The 17,148-nt window shown below is 49.7% G+C and overlaps 1 protein-coding gene across 1 annotated transcript in view; it reads left to right on the plus strand.

Annotated features, from left to right (window-relative positions):
• Positions 1–17,148, plus strand: part of LOC119448487 (dachshund homolog 1-like) — a 184,025-nt gene that overhangs the window by 120,720 nt on the left and 46,157 nt on the right. The window contains exon 4 of the mRNA XM_037711762.2: positions 7,438–7,565. Coding sequence (XP_037567690.1) covers positions 7,438–7,565 — 128 coding nt within the window. The remainder of the gene's footprint in view (positions 1–7,437; positions 7,566–17,148) is intronic.

The following is a 17,148-nucleotide window of genomic DNA, read 5'->3' on the forward strand; positions in this document are numbered from 1 at the left end:
ATAGTAAAAGAAAAGAAACGAGGGAAGGGCCAGGACTGACATGGACAAGAAACAATCAGAACAGAGAGAGAGAGAGAGAGAGAGCGAAGAAGAACGCACGAAGCGACAGGCTCTTCTGCCAACACCACCTAGCTCTGCGCGCACCCTTGACTGGGGCGTTCCTCGCCTCTTTCTCTTGAAGCGGCTGTTCATTTCCAGTCCGGGTTTCGTTTGTCGGTGCGAATTGTCTGGCTCGCGCGCGTGGTTTTCCGTTTGCTCTGGGAGGCCGCGTTGGTTATACGTTCGAGTGGGCGGACAGCCAGGAAAGTTCTTAGGCGCTGTGTCTGTCTGTCTGTCTGGCGGTGGTCCTGGAGCTCCGGGTCTCGTCTCGGGCAGCAGATCCGGGGAGGAACCCCTCCTTCCCCTTTCTCAGACCGCTCTCTCTATATATACACGTATACGTACGATTCCTGCGTGCTCGGTCGCTCGGCATGGTGGGTCTAAGTTTCAACCGCGGTACAGCAGGATTCCCATCTCGGCTTGCTGAAGCGTGGACGCGTGCGGTTCGCTCGGTCCTTTCGGCTGCGTTCTTTCGCCCGCTCGCTCGCGCTTCCTTCGGCAGTGGGCGAGACCACCTGTTAATTTCCGCTTGTCGGTCTGGGGATTCCACGCGTGGCCGACACACCTCCCGCTTTCGGAGCGAGAGCGTATATCTTTGCACTGCCTTTGCTTTCCTGGTGTTAGCGAGCCGCGCGCGTGCCGGCGTGTATGACCGTTTCGCCGAACGTACACGTCTATGTTGTCCCAGTCGCTTTTTCTGTTGCCAATGCGTGAGCGAGCGAGCTTGGGTTCTTGTCCAGGCTCGAGTGGATTGGGGGAAGACGGAGGGGGACTAACGAGAAAAATTAATACAAATGTGCGAAAGCAAGCTTTTGAACCGGGCGGGTCAGAATTGTTGCTGTTGGTGGTTGTTGCTTTGTTTTCCGCTCTCTGAGCCCATGATACGCAGTGCACTCCCAGCGGCTGAGTCAAGCTTTGCTTCCAGTAAAGACAACTTAATGCTGTGCTGTTGAAGTCGTGTAGCAGCAGCAGCATTATTGGAAGAAGAGGCAATGTATATATTCTGCGATGTCAACTGAATGTTTGGACCCAGTTCACAGGTGCCCACCGCCGCGTTCATAACAAATGTTTTATGACAAAGTGTTTTAGTCGTAACAGAATGGTCTGACGCTTACGACATAGTTTAATATTATTAATATGACCCCACAGTACTGAACGACTTGCTCCCTATCTTTCTTTCCTTATATATTTGGCTTTATTTACAGGCTGATTCGCTCGTAATCAATCGCTCACTACATTTGAAGGAACGAGGCAGAATAAAAAGGAAGCGATGGTAAAGCACGAAAGCTGGAACACGTGAATACACCTGCGGATGTCCCTCAAAGATGCCCCGTGTTCAGCAACCGGTCCATTAAATTAATAAATACGGTTGGACCTGCCAAAGCAGCTCGGATAAATCTTGAGGCAGGGTTATATAGGCTCGAAGAACACAAAGTGCTTGCGACTCGATTCGATGTGCACCGAACAGGGCATGCGCGGAACGAGAACAACATCCGCTTTTGTACCTCAGACTTCGTCTGCAGCCTGCACCACGTTTGCTATCGTACACCGAAGTGCGAGCTTAATTCCAACAGACCGCTAAAACTTCTCAGCACGCTGCCCCGCGGCATTCGTTTCCGCGCCGATGCAGCTGCCACCGCCAAACGTTTAATACTCCGCTCGTCAACACACAGCGACAGACCTCACAGCGCGCTCTGTGCGCCCGCTTTACGCAATTCGAAGAACGCAATGGGCCGTGGCTGTATACGGTGGCCCGAGCGAAGGCGATTCCCCGCTCTTGAGTGACGTTTTCATCTGGTTCCGTCAATCACGGCAGCTTCAACCGCGTTCCTGCGCTCTGCTTCTTCGTGACTGCTGACTGACTTCACTCTTGGTGCGTTTTCGGGGAAACCTGCTTTGGAAAAGCCGACGGAACCGGTGGGTTTGCTGCGCGCATATAGTATAATGTGGCAACTTCTCGCTTCGTTTCTTATCTACAGTGGTTCTGCGCTCGCATTTTGAAATGTTGTTTTCCTTACTGACATTATCTCTCTCTCTCTCTTTTGCTTTTCTTCTTTGACTCGTGCACTGAATTCGTGTTTACCAGGCTTCTCTTCTGCGTGGCTCATGCTGTATACCGCCAAATACTGCATAGAGCTGGCGGGAAAGGGCATGGGTTCGGCCGCGAGGTTCTGGTTTAAACTGTGCGCACGCCTCAGGCCTGCGTTGTGCCTGCCTCCCCAGCAGCCTCATCCGACTTGACGTGACGCTGGCAGCGGAAACGGTCGCAGGTGGGGCAGGGAACCTTTCCCACGCTCGGGGTCTCCGCTCGCGTCACTCCGTGCCGCATATATATATAGACGCATATATATACGTATGCCGCGTGCGCGCTGTCGTTTGTTGTCTCACGTATATATCTCCCGCGTGTTTGTGCTGCGACTCGGATTGACTGACAGGGCTCTGGTTTGCTGTCACTGTATATTGCGCATGTTTCCGACAGCGTGGCGCGCGGTGCAGTGTGGCCGAGAGCGTACCTGGCGTGTAACATGTGGGGTCGCTAGCGCTACAAGCAATTTCGCGTGGCCTCCTTTTGATTCGATACCGACCTGCAGCTTCATCCTCTAATGTACGTATATTACCACTGCCATATTGCTGCCGTGTTGAGATGATGTCGTCTAAAGCTTCATCGCCCGGAGCGACACCTTGTAGTGCGGTTTAGAATGGAACTGCATGCTCTTTTGATAATCTATCGCATAAGAGAATAACGATAAGGCAGTTAGGTTAGCAAGAATCTGCATTCGTTCTCGCATTAGAGCCGGTATACTCTAGACAACATCGTGAGCCGAGTGGGAGGCGGCCTCCAGCTCAAGGCTTGGTATTCATTGATTGAGAACGTTAACTCTCTTATCGACTATACACGGCGATTTGGTGCACTGATGTTTATGACTGGGCGTTCCTTAAATCAATGGCGAAACGGTAACATTAGAACGTACTCAAGATAGTACAACGACGAATATTTGGTGCGTGCTCGCGTATACGCCTGCTCCATCCGGCCGTTCCTCATTATCGGTTTCAGAGCCCTTTACCACTTCTCTTCTTTTTGCGACAAAATTCTTCTTACCGAGCGCTTTCTTGGCGAATTAATAACTTGAAGCGTTGATCACAGAGAAGCAATGGGTATAGTTATCGAAAATGCTGCCTGAAATTCGTCGTCATACATGACCTTTTTTTGTGTGTGACAAACACCGAGAGTACAAGTTGTTTATTTTAACCGAACGAAGAAAAGAGAATCATAACCCACATGACCGACAAGCCATTTAAAGACAGATTCACGATCCACATGCGTTCGCTTTCGGGAAGCGAGCCGCAGCTTCGCAAACGAAGTATATAGCTCAACGTATTGCTACACCGAGACTGCGAAACCAATCGCGGAGAGGGCGAGGCATTTTGCCAGACAGAATACGTCGAGAAATGTAAGAAAGAAATTGAATAAAGCGCAGCGAATTGCGATACCGGGAGGACTACTGCAAGAATCTCGGGACACATCCCACCAGCTCGAGGCGGCGTCGGGCTGTGGCACCTCGGCCCAGCGCGCTTTCTCAGGCCTGGCTGCACACAATGAATCAATCAATCGCACTCGCGGTCCCCGCGGAACTTTCTCTTGTCAGATACACGAGCGCTTGCGCGCTCGCTCAAGTGGCCCATAGCGGCCATGCCAACCTGCCGCGCGGACAACGGAAGGGAGAAGCTGCTCTTTCGAGTGGCCAAGCGCTTATGCGAGCAGGAACAACAACAACAAAAAAGGAATATAACAAAGACGATGAAAATAAGCGAGGCGAGGACACGACGAAGCACAAAAGCTGCTGCGGCGGAGGCCGGTGCATCGCAGCCCTTTGCGAAGAGGCCGCTCGAAGGCTGGAGGGGGGAATGGACGACCAGCGGTGGCCGGGCGGCGGCGGCGTATACGCGCTTGACCCCCAGCGCGATCGGTCTTGACCGGACCCGACCTCCAGCTGCGCCATTCACAGCCGCGCTGACAGTGGAGTGAGAAACGCGCGCTGGGCCTAGCTATAGCCCAAAAAGGGCGCCGTTTTGCCACTTTTTTTCTTTCTCTGGCGGCCACCGATTCGCGTACCGCGAGTACTGGAGGGCAACGGCTTGATATCGCGTACGTCGTAACCGAGGTTCAGGACGTGTAAAGGCGTAATGCGGAAGTTTCATCAACGTTGGTGCTGACACTGAAGGGAGACATTGAGAGGTGGGCCTTATGATGAGAAACTGGAGAAAGAGAGAGAGAGAAAAAAAAGTAATCGCAGCAAGGAGGTTATCCAGACGCACGTCCGGTTTGCTACCCTGCAATTGGGGAGGGAATATAGGGACAAAGAGACAGATAGAGAGAGAAGTGAGGAGAAAGTGCAGTAGTGCCGTGCAGCCGGAAGGTGCGCACCAGGCCTCTAAAGTATATATCACAGATACTTATAGATTTGAGGTGCTGCATGTAAACATGCACTGACCTTGAGGAGAACGCAAGGAAGTGTGACGCATTCTTCTCACATTTCTGCGAGAGACGGAACTGATTTACACATGGGGACATATTTGGCGCAGGAAAAGACGCTCAGGCGGAGCAATTGCCGGCCAGATCCGCCACGCTAATCCCGCCTGTAGCACCACCACCCCTACCTGCATTCACGCATCATTAAATGTCAGGAAATGTATCGAGGTATATCTTACCTGCTTTTGCGGAGACAGTGACACGTTTTCATTTTCAATTTCGTAAGGTGAACAAAACGCTCACGAACGCTGTCGTTTCTTGGCGCTTTGCGAATAAACTGCCCTTTGTTCAACATTTACTTCCAAAAAAAAAAAAAAAAAAGGAAAGAAAGACAACTGCCTTCACAAGTCTCTATGCGCGGGTGTGTGCTTTTGCGCATGCGTGCTCGTTGATGCGCTGCGAAGTACCTTTGCTGCCTACATTACTGGCAAACCTCGCTAGAGTGAAGGGTAAACGAAATGGTCATGAAGTGTACAGAAATGCTAGAAAGTATCTCTTCTTTATTCTTTGCTTTTCTTCGTTGCGTGTTAGTATCATCACACTTTATACAGCGTCTCTCGCACTAGGAAAGCTGCGCCTTCAAGCCTTCAAACACTGAGGAGAAGTGTAGACTGCACCTCACCGAGTACTTACACTCTATGCGATGCGCATTCTTTGTTCTCGCGCGCGCCGTATCACCATCGTGTCTCGATGCGGCGCCAAAATAGATATAAAGAAATGGATGGATATATAAAAGGCGCGCTGCGTCTCGTCATATTGCGATTCAATTCCGAAGCAAACAGCGACGTGCCCTGAGCGTCGTGCCCGTTCATCCACCCGAGAACACCGACCGACCGCTCGCCGAGCGCGGACGCGCAAAAACAGCGCTCCTCTCTCCCGCAGCGCTTGCCACAGCGAGAGGCCAGCGCTACCCGTCCCCTTGTCACAACCCCTACTACACCGTCGGGTGCCGTCCACACCTACACCCCGCACTCTCTCATCCACGCTGGCGATGCACCGCGGGAGATGGGCGCTGCAGGCGCGCGCATATTATGTGTCGTCGTCCCTCGAAAATGAGATCGGCTACTTGGACCGACGCTGCTGCACTGCGGAGAAGCGAACACGCGCAAGGGGGGAGGCCACGCCACCGCGAAGCTCGGGGGAGAAGCCGAACCTGCGGACTGTTCTGCGCGCAAGGCGCGCGCCTGTCAAATTGAAATGGCCGCCGCCACCGCAGCGGCGTTGTTGTTGTCGTTTCGAGCGCACCGGCGCTTCGTAGAAGTGAGGGTGAGCCGCGCAAAGGGCTACGTATCAAGAGTGAGATGGTTACTGAGCACCCGTCCTCTGGACACGGGGCAAATTGGATGGAAAGCCGGAGAAGGCGCGGCGGGGGCAGCGATGACGCTACAGCCCGCAGCAAACCGGCCAACCGCTTTTATACCGGCGCACTTTCGCAGGCACACCGCGGCGGCGCCCAAAGTGGATTTTTGAAGCTTGATTGCGTAGCGCGCCCCGGGGACGAGGAACCTCTGGTTTTGTGGTTGCACTTGCGGCCACTGTATGTTACCTTCGTTTTCTTTTTTTCTATTCTGTCCCATTTTTCTCGTAAGTTCGCTCGGCGCGTCTGTTTGTCGCTGAACGCGAACGTTGGTCGCTTATTTGCGCAGAAACTTCAGCAGAGGGAGTGCTGAGCATGCTTCGTCGTCTGCATGCCGTCGCGTTGTTGACGAGCGTGCGTAATGGAGCTTGGGTGTTGTTGGGGCTCTGTGAAAGATCGCTTTGTCTTTTTTTCCGCGGCGATGCTGTGGAAGTTGAGAGTAGAAAAGGTGGGTTTCGGCGTCGAAAAGCCGCCCCGAGGTGGGGGAAAAAACGCTTCCCTTAGGCGCCAACGCCAGCCGTAACGCGGTTTTCCTTTCGATTTCACCGCGTTCAGCACCGCCTGCTGAAATCTCGAATGCTGATGGAATAAGGCTGTTCCTCACGAATTCTGTTCCCGGCCCTCTTGAACGCCGTGAAACGTAAAGTTGGTGACATTGGCTGAAGGGGAGGGGGGAGTCGTGAACTATATAGTCCGAAGTTGTTGCTGCTGTTCAGGGAGATAAGCTTGATATGACCAACGTGCTATGGAGAACCGCGTTGTCGGTCCCCTTACTGAGTGATGATACTCAGACTGCGTGGAAAGATTCCCGGCGTGTCGGGTGTTCGCCGACAGGTCTTTTATGTTGATGCTTTGGTTTTGTACCTTGCGCCTTGTAACATATTGTAAAATACGTAACATAAATGTTTAAGTTGACGACAGTTTGCTTCATGCGTTTTGGAAGACATTGTTTTGGTACGCTTTGCCGGGCTGATATATATATATATATATATATATATATATATATATATATATATATATATATATATATATATATATATATATAGTGTTCCTTCAATCGACTGCTATCTTCACTTTGCAGTCATCCCTATTTCTCACGATAATGCACCTGTCTCCCCTGCCTCTTTTCTCAGTCGTCACTTTACGGCAATTACACTGAATGTGTACTCCTGGGACCATACCCACAAAAACGTGCTTACGCTAGAACTGCTCGTAAGTGCAGGCGCTAGCCAATCGTAAGGCTGGGCATATTATTAACGAAGGAGGCCGGCCATTCGCAAACAGCACCTACGAACTGAAAGCTTCGCCCCCTGACTCAAAACGCTTTCGCCTTTCTTGTTCTTTTTTTTTTTTTTTTTTTTTGCTCAGCTTTATTTTGTAGCGTTTGCTGTTTCCGGAAGATTTCGATCACGAGGTCAATGTTCCGTGCTTCGTCTCTTTCATTTTGCAGCCAAGCCCGGCCGCCCAAGCGTTCCTCGATGATGTCGATGAGTCCGAGCAATGGGAGTCCGCTTGGCATGATGAGCAAGAAGGGCCGCATGGACGACTACCCGGGATACGAGAACGGACACTTGGCAGGTTGGTGTGCATGACAACAGAGACAGCATTGTTTGCGCAGCGACATCTTTTGCAACCTATAGTGCTAAGTGTGCATTCGAAATGCCATCCTGTATGCGCGAAGTCTGCGGCAAGTTGCGAAGCCGCTGCCCAATTCACGACTCAGCGGTTTCCTGGCATTGTCATTGTAAGAAAAGATGGAATACACTGATTTGCCTCCCTCTCTATTTCTTTCTCCTCTACAGAATATCTTCAAATCATACAGACAACAGTTTTAACGTCGTAAATGAATAGGAATCCAAACAATACAAGGGTACTCAGGAAGATGCAGACTTGAAGAGGTCAACAGAAGTCGAGAACAAGGGATGCCTCTGGAGCCAACGTTTCTACGGACTTGTCTTAGTCGGTGCCTTGTCGAAGACAAACCCCTTTGTAGAAGTCCCCGCGTAGAAAAGTTGGCTTCAGAGACATCCCTTTGTTCAAGCACTGTTCATCGCATTAGTGAATAGGTTATTTATTAGCAACTTGATAGACTGCCTACACCGCCCTTGCTCTTTCATCAGAATGCATCGTCAACATCGCTTTGCTGTTTCTGCATGTCGATCCCTACCGGTCGAGTTACAAGTACGTCTCCCTTAGCTTTCCTTCAGTCACCAGTGACTTTTGTCAGATATGTGTCGCGAAACTTGGCACCTCATGTCACTCGCATTCATAGTCGAAGATCATCGCTTCAAGCACTCTGAACACCGCGAAAGTGTTCTATAAAAAATTTATATCGAAAATATTCGAAATAAAAATACATTTCTTTCTTTCTTTCTTTCTTTCTTTCTTTCTTTCTTTCTTTCTTTCTTTCTTTCTTTCTTTCTTTCTTTCTTTCTTTCTTTCTTTTGCCAAGAGTGCTCAAGAATTCTTTACGGGTATGTTGCTCACCGAAATTCCGGGCCTACAGTCCGGAAGAAATAGGAGGGTGGAAGACGAAGGAATAGTTACGCAGATAGAGCGAGAGATGACTTGTTTTGAATAATCACGGTTATAGTAATGATTAAGCCCCTCAGACCAGAGGCCTACTAGTTCACTCGCATCATTGCCAATTCGATGCAAGCGACCAGATACTGTTGGTCCCAGATGGATGTGGCCTGAGTGAGAGTAGGAAAAGTAAAACCGCACGAAGTGATCTTAGCTGGTGCCTTCGAACATCATTGGGTTAGCTGTAGGACCAGAAAAAAAAATCATGAAGTGAATAGCGAACGTGTATTGACGGTGAATAACCCTTCTGAATTTATACCGCCAACTCATTTGAGACACACTTGTGCGGTGTTCATACTGCGCGCGTATTATGAGTCTCAGCAAGCGTATTCTTAGTGAATTTCAAGGTTCGCACATATGCGACAGCACGTTTTTCGACAGCGTATGCGTCACGCGTGTACAGAACTTCACTCAACAGTAACCCCGCGGAAAAAAAAAATAACAAAGCGGGTCTAGACAGCAACGAGCGAAACTGGCGTTACATTGGCCCAAAAGAAAGCAAAAGAAAGAAGGAAGAAGCGCAAAGTGATGGAGACAGCCTCGGCTCGAACGCGCGCGCGCCAATCGTAAAGTCGCGGTGTTCTCACCCAACACTGTGGAACAGCCCTACCACCGAGCGCTCGCTCGCTCGCTCCACGGCGCGTTTTATTTCCCCGTGCCCGAAGTCTGCGAACTATCTTTCAACTCTCTCGGCGCCTCGGACTGGGAAATTTATTATTTCTGGAAAGCGCGCGGCGGCATCAGGCAGCGGGACTGTGCCTGACGTCGCTGTTCTGCGCAATTCCCTCCCTCTCTACACACTCGCTCACCACTCTGTCTCTCTCTCTTTCTTTTGATATCACACTGAACGTTGTTTGAACCTGATTTCTGTGTTGCTTGCATCGTTGATTTCTCTGTCTTCTCTCTTCGCTATTCGTTCCCTCAGTGCCTTTGCTTCGTATTCTCAAGTTCCCATGCCCCCAGTGCTTCTCGCGCCAGGCCTTCCCAACCTTCTCGCGTCGTCGTGTCACGCGTGCGTATAGCGTGTTTTCGCTAGTACTTCGGGGCGGGCAGAATGAAATTCAAATTAGAGCGTAGAGAGCGTTACGCGGGCCCACGTTGTATACACTCCCGGGGGGGAATGGCGAGCCATCGCTGGAGATGCGCGCAAGTGGTTTCCTCTGCAGTGCCTGCCTATCTGTTATTGGAGGCTCCTTAAAATGGAATACTACGCACACTGCGTCGCTGGCGAGGATGCAAGCGGCGGAATATGCAGCAAGCGAGACACGGGAGCGCGGGTTTTTTTATTGGTCGCACCAAGTGCACGACGTTCTGTCTCGATTTCTTTCTTTTTCTCTCTCTCTGGGTTGCTAGAAGAAGCAGAATGAGAAGCGGTGGCAGCAGCAAGCAGAGTCAAACGGGGGAAAGAAGGGGTGGGGAGGCATATATATACAGGACGGCTTGCGCTTTTATTGGCCTGATATAGTTTTACGATTACTTCGCTTTTATTAACCGCCGAGCACGCTCGGGGCCGTAAAAATTCTACCCCGGCGCCGTCGTCGTCTTCGTCCTCGTCGGAAGGAACAAACGCGGCGAACTCGCGAACAAAAACGGCCGCCGGAACTGCGCGGCCGAGACAAGATGTCGAATTCTCCCCTGATCACCGCGCCTCACATTCCGCCCATTTTATTTGATTTTTTTTTTTTTACCTCGTTGCCTCCCAGTCTCGTATTTCGTTCATTTACATCTCGAAGCTTGTGTACTTGCGCGACTCGCGCATACTGCGGTATTTGATCTTTCTCAAGCTACTTTTTTTTTCCCCTACACGCGCAGTTTACGTAGTCCGTGGCGCTCCAGTCGAACGCGCACGATTTTAGAGGCTTGGAGGAAACAGAAGCGCTCCGACAATCGAGAAGTTAACACGCCGTTCTGGTCGTAAACTGAAAAAAAGACGATCGGGTTGCAGGAGATTCAGAGGAATCGGAAAGTGGGAGGAAGGGGGTTATAAGGGGCGGCGCGCTTTACATCGAGCAATGCTCCCTCGTCGGGTTGAAAAACCTCGCAACTACGTCCTGATGAAACCGTGTTTGCGAGCGGCCCAGCCCCGTGCGAACGATTCTTTCGGTGTCGTCGTATAGCGCTTCACACGAGCCCTGATACTTGTTGAGACCTCGATGTTACGCCCGACGTCGAGGACTGATAAGGCGCAGAGGCGACATTTTACGAAGTTGTATCGCGTGCGCTCGAGCGAATAAACGAGAAATGTTTAGATCGATATCTGCCTGTAGCCGATGAGTATATAGAGTGTTGCCTGTGCTTGCCATGTGGACAGGACACCAGGAACCGTATAATTGTTGGTGCCGCGAACCTGCTGTTATACAGTGGCGAATTCGATGCCGAAGGGCGAGAAATACGTTGCGAAAACAAAGTTGTTTAGACTCCAAAGGTGCAAGCTACTGGCAACTGCGAGGTTATGAAAAAAGAAATAATTGTCTCAAGGTGCGACTTCAACATAGGCGTAGGACATCTATTTTGTGTTTGTTTGGTTATAGCAGGATGCATATTCGGCGCTAGCAGGATGCATATTCGGCGCGAAATATGAAAGATATTTATTTATTTATTTATTTATTTATTTATTTATTTATTTATTTATTTATTTATTTATTTATTTATTTATTTATTTATTTATTTATTTATTTATTTATTTATTTATTATTTTTAGTTGTTTATTTATTAATGAATAGAACGATCACCGAAGAGATCATAACAGGTCGGTGCATAGTAAATTGTCACGTAGAATAATGCACAAAGTGCACTAAATAAACACTTGCACGTAGAAACGAAGAAATAACATTTAGTATTGCGCGTGACCCTTTTCCTAATTTGCAAGTGGGCTTCTCTGCATTCCACGTTTGCCCAACTGATGGCGGCAGCGATGATTGCTCAAATAAAACGAAACGCTAGCTTGAATTGCTGGGGCTTGTCTCTTGAGCATGATTTCATCACGAGGGCCACTTCCACATTTTCCTTGTCATAGTACAAGCAAACTGTGTTTCTGCGAAATGATTGAAAATTATGAAAAGTGCCGGTAATCTGAAGCGCTTTGCCGAGGCATTTTCGTAGGACAACCCCGGTGGTGATTTTAAGCGGTCATTCAATGCCCATTTGAGCTTCTGCAGTTATTATTTTTCCGGAAGACAAAGGCATAGAACTTGAAGCATCAGCTCGACCTTATACATGGGAAAATTGAGGCGCGGACATGCAATTCTACGCTGAATAATCTGCCTCAAGTAGCGTCGCTGCCTTCAAAATAATGTGGCGAAAGATGACACTTCCTTGTGACAGAGTCACGTACACAACAATAGCAGACAGTAAATAGCAACAAGCCAATCGCGTACTGCGACTCAAGCGATACTGTATTCGGCAGGAGATGAGGCGAGCGCAAACACACGTGTTTGAGTACGTAATCAGCTGCCTGTGATGTTCCTGGCTGGCAGAACCTTAATGCTTATCGATCGAATCGAGGAAGAAAGACTCAGCGGTTCAGCCGCGGAGAGACCCGTATGCTGTAGCCCGGGCTGAAACAGCGGCCCGAGCTCGCATTGGCGCATGCAATATTTATGCGCGCAGCCCATTCTTAAGATAAAGGAACGCAGCGCACTGCGGAAGGGTGCGGCGAGGAAATGCGCATACGAACTGCGCGAGCCGGGCCCTGGGCCGAGGAAATAGACGGCGGCGGGATGCAATGCGCTAAAGAGAGCAACGCAAAGAATGATGGAGGACGTCTCGGGCGACAGGCCGTCGACGAAGAAGCACGCGTCGTGCGAGAACCGAAAAAGAAAGAAAGAAAGGAAAAGTACGCGAGGCAAAGAAAGTAAAAGAAAGAATTGCACGTGTGGCAGAAATGGAGAGAAACAAGAAAAACATTTTCCGGAAAGCGACGTCATAAGATTGACTGGAAAACAAACGAAACAGTGATAATACGAGACCGGTTCGAGTCAGGAAGTGCGGCGGTCGGGGGAGGGAGAGAAGGTTGTGGGAGTGAAGGAAAACAGAGCTTCGCGCTTGTGCGTGCAAGAGAATGAAAGGCCAAAAGGGGGGAGAGGGAGGAGAAGGAAGAAAGGCATTTGGGAGTGCTCGAGCTTTAGGGAAACAGCGGAAGAAGGTATAGAAACGAAGGAAGAAAAAAAGAATGAAGGAATGTAGAAACAAGAGTAAGGAAGAAAGGGAGTGCGGGGAATCGCCAGCCACGCGCTTCGATATTCAGTTTCTGGGAAATTTACTCCGCGCGCCCGAAGATTCAGAAAGGCTTTCTGACAGAGACTGACGATGATCGGAAGCCGCGGGACGAGATGGCTGCGTCGCTTTGTCGGTTTCTTTCTCCCATGCTGTATTCTGCCGATCTGCTGCATTTGTGTGTGTTTGGAAGCACCGGCGGCTTCGTCTTGTCGCTTCCCTGTTGTCTTGAGCTCCGTTTCGGGTGCTGCTCGCGTCTTGGATCTCTTTTCCCTCCGTCTTATCTTTAGATATAGTGGCCATAGTGCCACACGCTTCCTTCATATGCGCTGTGGGTCCCCGAAACTCATCCTCTGTGATAACGTAAAACGTATAGATAAGCGTAGTGGTCAAAATTTGGCTAGTGTAATCTGCACCGGTAGCCGTGACGTGTCACTTAAAATGCGAGTAGAATTTCTTTTGCTTCACCAGAACGCACTGAGGATAGCTCGACTATGAATGGAGCGCGAAATGATAGACGAATAATGCGAAAGAGAGAAAAGAAAAGGAAGACGGAGCTTGATTTTTACGCAGATTACTGTGCGGGGTCCTTGGCCGATCTCCTCTTACTGGGACAAGCGTCATGTTTTCAAGGGCAAGAAAGCAAGCAATTCGGGCCTGCCCACTTCGCTGTGTTCTCATTTTAAAGCGAAGCAGTTAGGCGGCTGTTCCTGCGTTGAGCGTCGGCGTAACCGAGCGAACGAGCAGAGCGAAGGATGAAAGAACGAACGCAGAGCGCAGCGAGGGATGAAATACGGCGAGAGTGATGAGAGTGCGAGGAGAAAAGAGGAGGAGGCTGCATCGGAACCATGAGGCGGAAATCGGAGGAGGAGGGCATGGCGAAAGTGTGAGAAGAAAAGCGTAGTGCTGCGCAAGACGGGCAATGCGGCGACGATGGCTACGAAATGGCGCCAGAGTAGCGCGCGTCGGCTGTATGGAAACAAAGCGCTGCATGAGCGGAGGTATGTCTGCGGCGGCTGCTGTGAATCGCGCCCACGCATCACCCACGCGCTGCCTATCGCGATCTCCCGATTAGCGAGGCAGTCGCGCCGCACTTCGCTCCGTTTGCAACGTGCCGCACGAGACAGATTATCCGCGCCAGCCAATATATGGCGAAATGAAAACACGTATAGAGCTGTGCTCAAATTTCGCATTAGGGAGTATCGTAATCGTCGGGGAATTTTTCTTCATTATTCTTTTTTTCTTCCGTATGCCTGCTAAAGTGTATTTGATGCAAGCACATGGCAACACATGCGTGTATCATTTCGACTGCAATAACTGACTAGCTATAGTGCGAGGAATAGCTGTATCCATGATACTACGTCAATCCGAGACTGCAGTTGCGAAGATATGCACTCACATGAAACGCATGTTTGTCATTTCGGATACTGATGTTACCGTTATGGTGCAGTGACACATCGATAGAAACAGAAAGGCTAGCTGACGACACCTTGTGGCGCTTTTTGCTACAAGAATTCGTTATAAGCATGCTTGTGTTGCTAGTCTTATATTTTTATTTGGCACAGTATACTTTCATGAAGATTATGTCGCTGCCTACACCTTTCTGCCAGGGACTGAGCAGAACGTTGGTATTATGGTGGCGGCCTATAGTGACGCAGACAGCGATCACGGTAATACGTTTAGGCCCAGGCTGAAACTCAACATGAACGTTTAGCCACATTACTGCGATCCCGTCGGAATGCAGGCCGTGTATAAGTCAAACGTGCACGTAGCAGATGATTAACCTCCCTTCACGCGCATTTCCTGTCGACATCGTCTGAACGCAGCTGAACTAGAGAAAAAGCTTAACCCTCGACCTCGGATTCTTTAGTGCAGTACCACCCACAAGAAAATACAATTCAGGCAGTCCACAGGTGTTTTCCTGTGAAGTCTATAGATTGTCTATTGACAGACTACTGAACTTTTCTGTCTACTAATGTCGAATTACCTGCAAACAGGGCGTTGGTATAGTATATATGGACCATAACAGTCCAAATGAAATAGACATGTTTAACACCTCTGTCTATAGACAGTTAATAGAATTTGTATGGCCAAAAGGACAAGTTTATAGGGAGGCAATATGGCCTACAAATATCGTCGCTAATGTTTAAACTACCCAAATTCAATTTTATAATGGATAACCGCTGAGCCAGCGCTGACGGTGTTTTTTCGTTTGTAAAACAATGTGTATACACTGCAGGGCGAAAAGAGCAAGCAGCTTAGATTATTTTGCTTCGAGAAGCGCCAAAGAGGACCGGACTCAGTGCGTAAAAAAAAATAATAATAATTCCCGCCGCTCCAGGAATTATCAGATTTATACGCCTCGCGTTTGTTTCTCCATTATACAGATCATCGGCTTCACGTTATGCTTGCGATGTTTACAAACGAAGCGAGCACGCTCTGCGGGAAGGTGGAGCCTTTTGTTTAGCTCTCCAAGGTTCACGCCTTCTACGACTCATTTATAACCGCCTCAGTTCTCTTTGCAATTTTCGATGGTGCCGCTTTCGGGGCTTACAGTCTGCCGCAAGATCCGTGCAGCATTGTGAGAGCTACAGGGATGCTGGTGCCGACTTACTGGGCCTTTAGCTCGTGCTTGGTTAGCACCTGACCGGAACCTTGGCTGTTGCATGTCTCTCCACATTCCTTAGCACCGGAGACGGCTACCTTTAAAATTACGTTTTCAGTTTTAGGTATTGTCTGAAAACACCTATTCATAAAGTCTACAAACTGTGTGCAGATAATTTTCTAAGTCGGTATCTAAGGGTAGTGGTAGTGGAGGTGTTACGCAAGGTTGGCTTATTAGAAGAAACTGAGCCGGCAATAGCGCCTCCTGAGCGACATTGGAGCCATTATTTCGTAGACTGTCTACCAAAAGTCTATTGACTGCAAGTCTACATTAGGTGACAGGAAGCTACACACGTCTAACTTCATGTACATATAAAGCCATATACTGAAAACGAACTTTCATAAATTATACATCCTAGCATGACAGTTGTTTAAAGTACTATGAGTCGATATGTTGTAGATAAATGCCCTACAGACTTACGCCGCTTTTATTTCAACAACTTTTGTCTGCATTACTTCTCTGGGATATGTATAAACAAGAGCACAATTTTATGGATGAGCAGAGTAGTACATAGGCCGTCTGTGTACAGTTTATGAACCGTCCAAGTCAAGTTTTATAAGCCTGACTACAAAACCACTCGTGTTCTCAGGGAGCTTTGTGGCTTTGGCCCCGGCGAGGCTAATGCCTTCTTCAGCTTTCACAATGCATGCACGCTTTTTATTAAGCCGGAGTATACATTTATATATAGTATATACATAAGGGGCTGCCGAAGTTCCTCGTTGCAATTTCGGCCGTTGCTTATTTCGTCGCTTAACTGCGCGCACCTGGGCATCTTCGACGCGCGCTCCATGCTGCTTCTGCCGCCGAGGCTGCTGCCATGCGTGCATCCAGCCACAAGAACAACAAACCAGCGGCGCGGGCGCTCTCTCGCCGAGTGGAGGCGTTATTTGGCAGAGGCCGACGCCTTCACGGGCTCGCGTTCGCGCGCTTATGCGGGAGAACGAACCGATCAGGGGCGCTCTTCGAGTTGCAGGCATGGAAGGCACCGCGTCACCCTTTTCTTCTTTGGCCGATTATAGCAGCGGGTGTCGGTCGGGCGGTCGGTGCCGCGCGCATGGAAGGCGTCAGCCTGGCCAGCATCGCCCGACCCGACCCGGGAAATCGTCAGGTTCACTCCGAATCAACACGATTGACGGGAAACACTCGCGCCGACGGTTTTTCTTGCTTTCGTTTCATCGATGTTGTTGTTTTAATTTTTTTGCTCTTGCCACTTCTCGGTCGCGCGCGCATATAACCCGCGCCGAAAGCCAGCCGCGATCCGCGTCGAATCAAAAACTGCGGATACAAAGGGGATGCTATGCGTTGGGAAATACGATGGTGCACCATAACGCACGTGCGTCTGACATGCGCGATTTGTTTCTTTTTAATGTTTTTTATGTATACGCGGCACTCCGGCGAAGAACCTGGGATAGAGTCTGGTGCTCGGCCGCGGCGATATACGCTATATAAAGGGTCTGCCAGTGTGTTCATCGAGCGGTCCTCGTTGTTGTGTTTGTTCACTTTGGTCTCCCTTTTGGCGTCCCTTTCGCTCGTGCACAGAGTGTAGTGCATGCAAGGCAAGGGAAGTGACTTTCACGCGCTCCTGGAGATTTTAACCCTCCTCGCTGCATGGAGACGCTGGGCGCGAGGAATGATGGAAGACCGGGTCTGTTTTTAGCACGCGGTCGCGTCGCCGGAGATCACCCGCCACCGGGCAAC

Source organism: Dermacentor silvarum, chromosome 4, assembly GCF_013339745.2.
Source record: "Dermacentor silvarum isolate Dsil-2018 chromosome 4, BIME_Dsil_1.4, whole genome shotgun sequence".
Lineage (NCBI taxonomy): Eukaryota > Metazoa > Arthropoda > Arachnida > Ixodida > Ixodidae > Dermacentor > Dermacentor silvarum.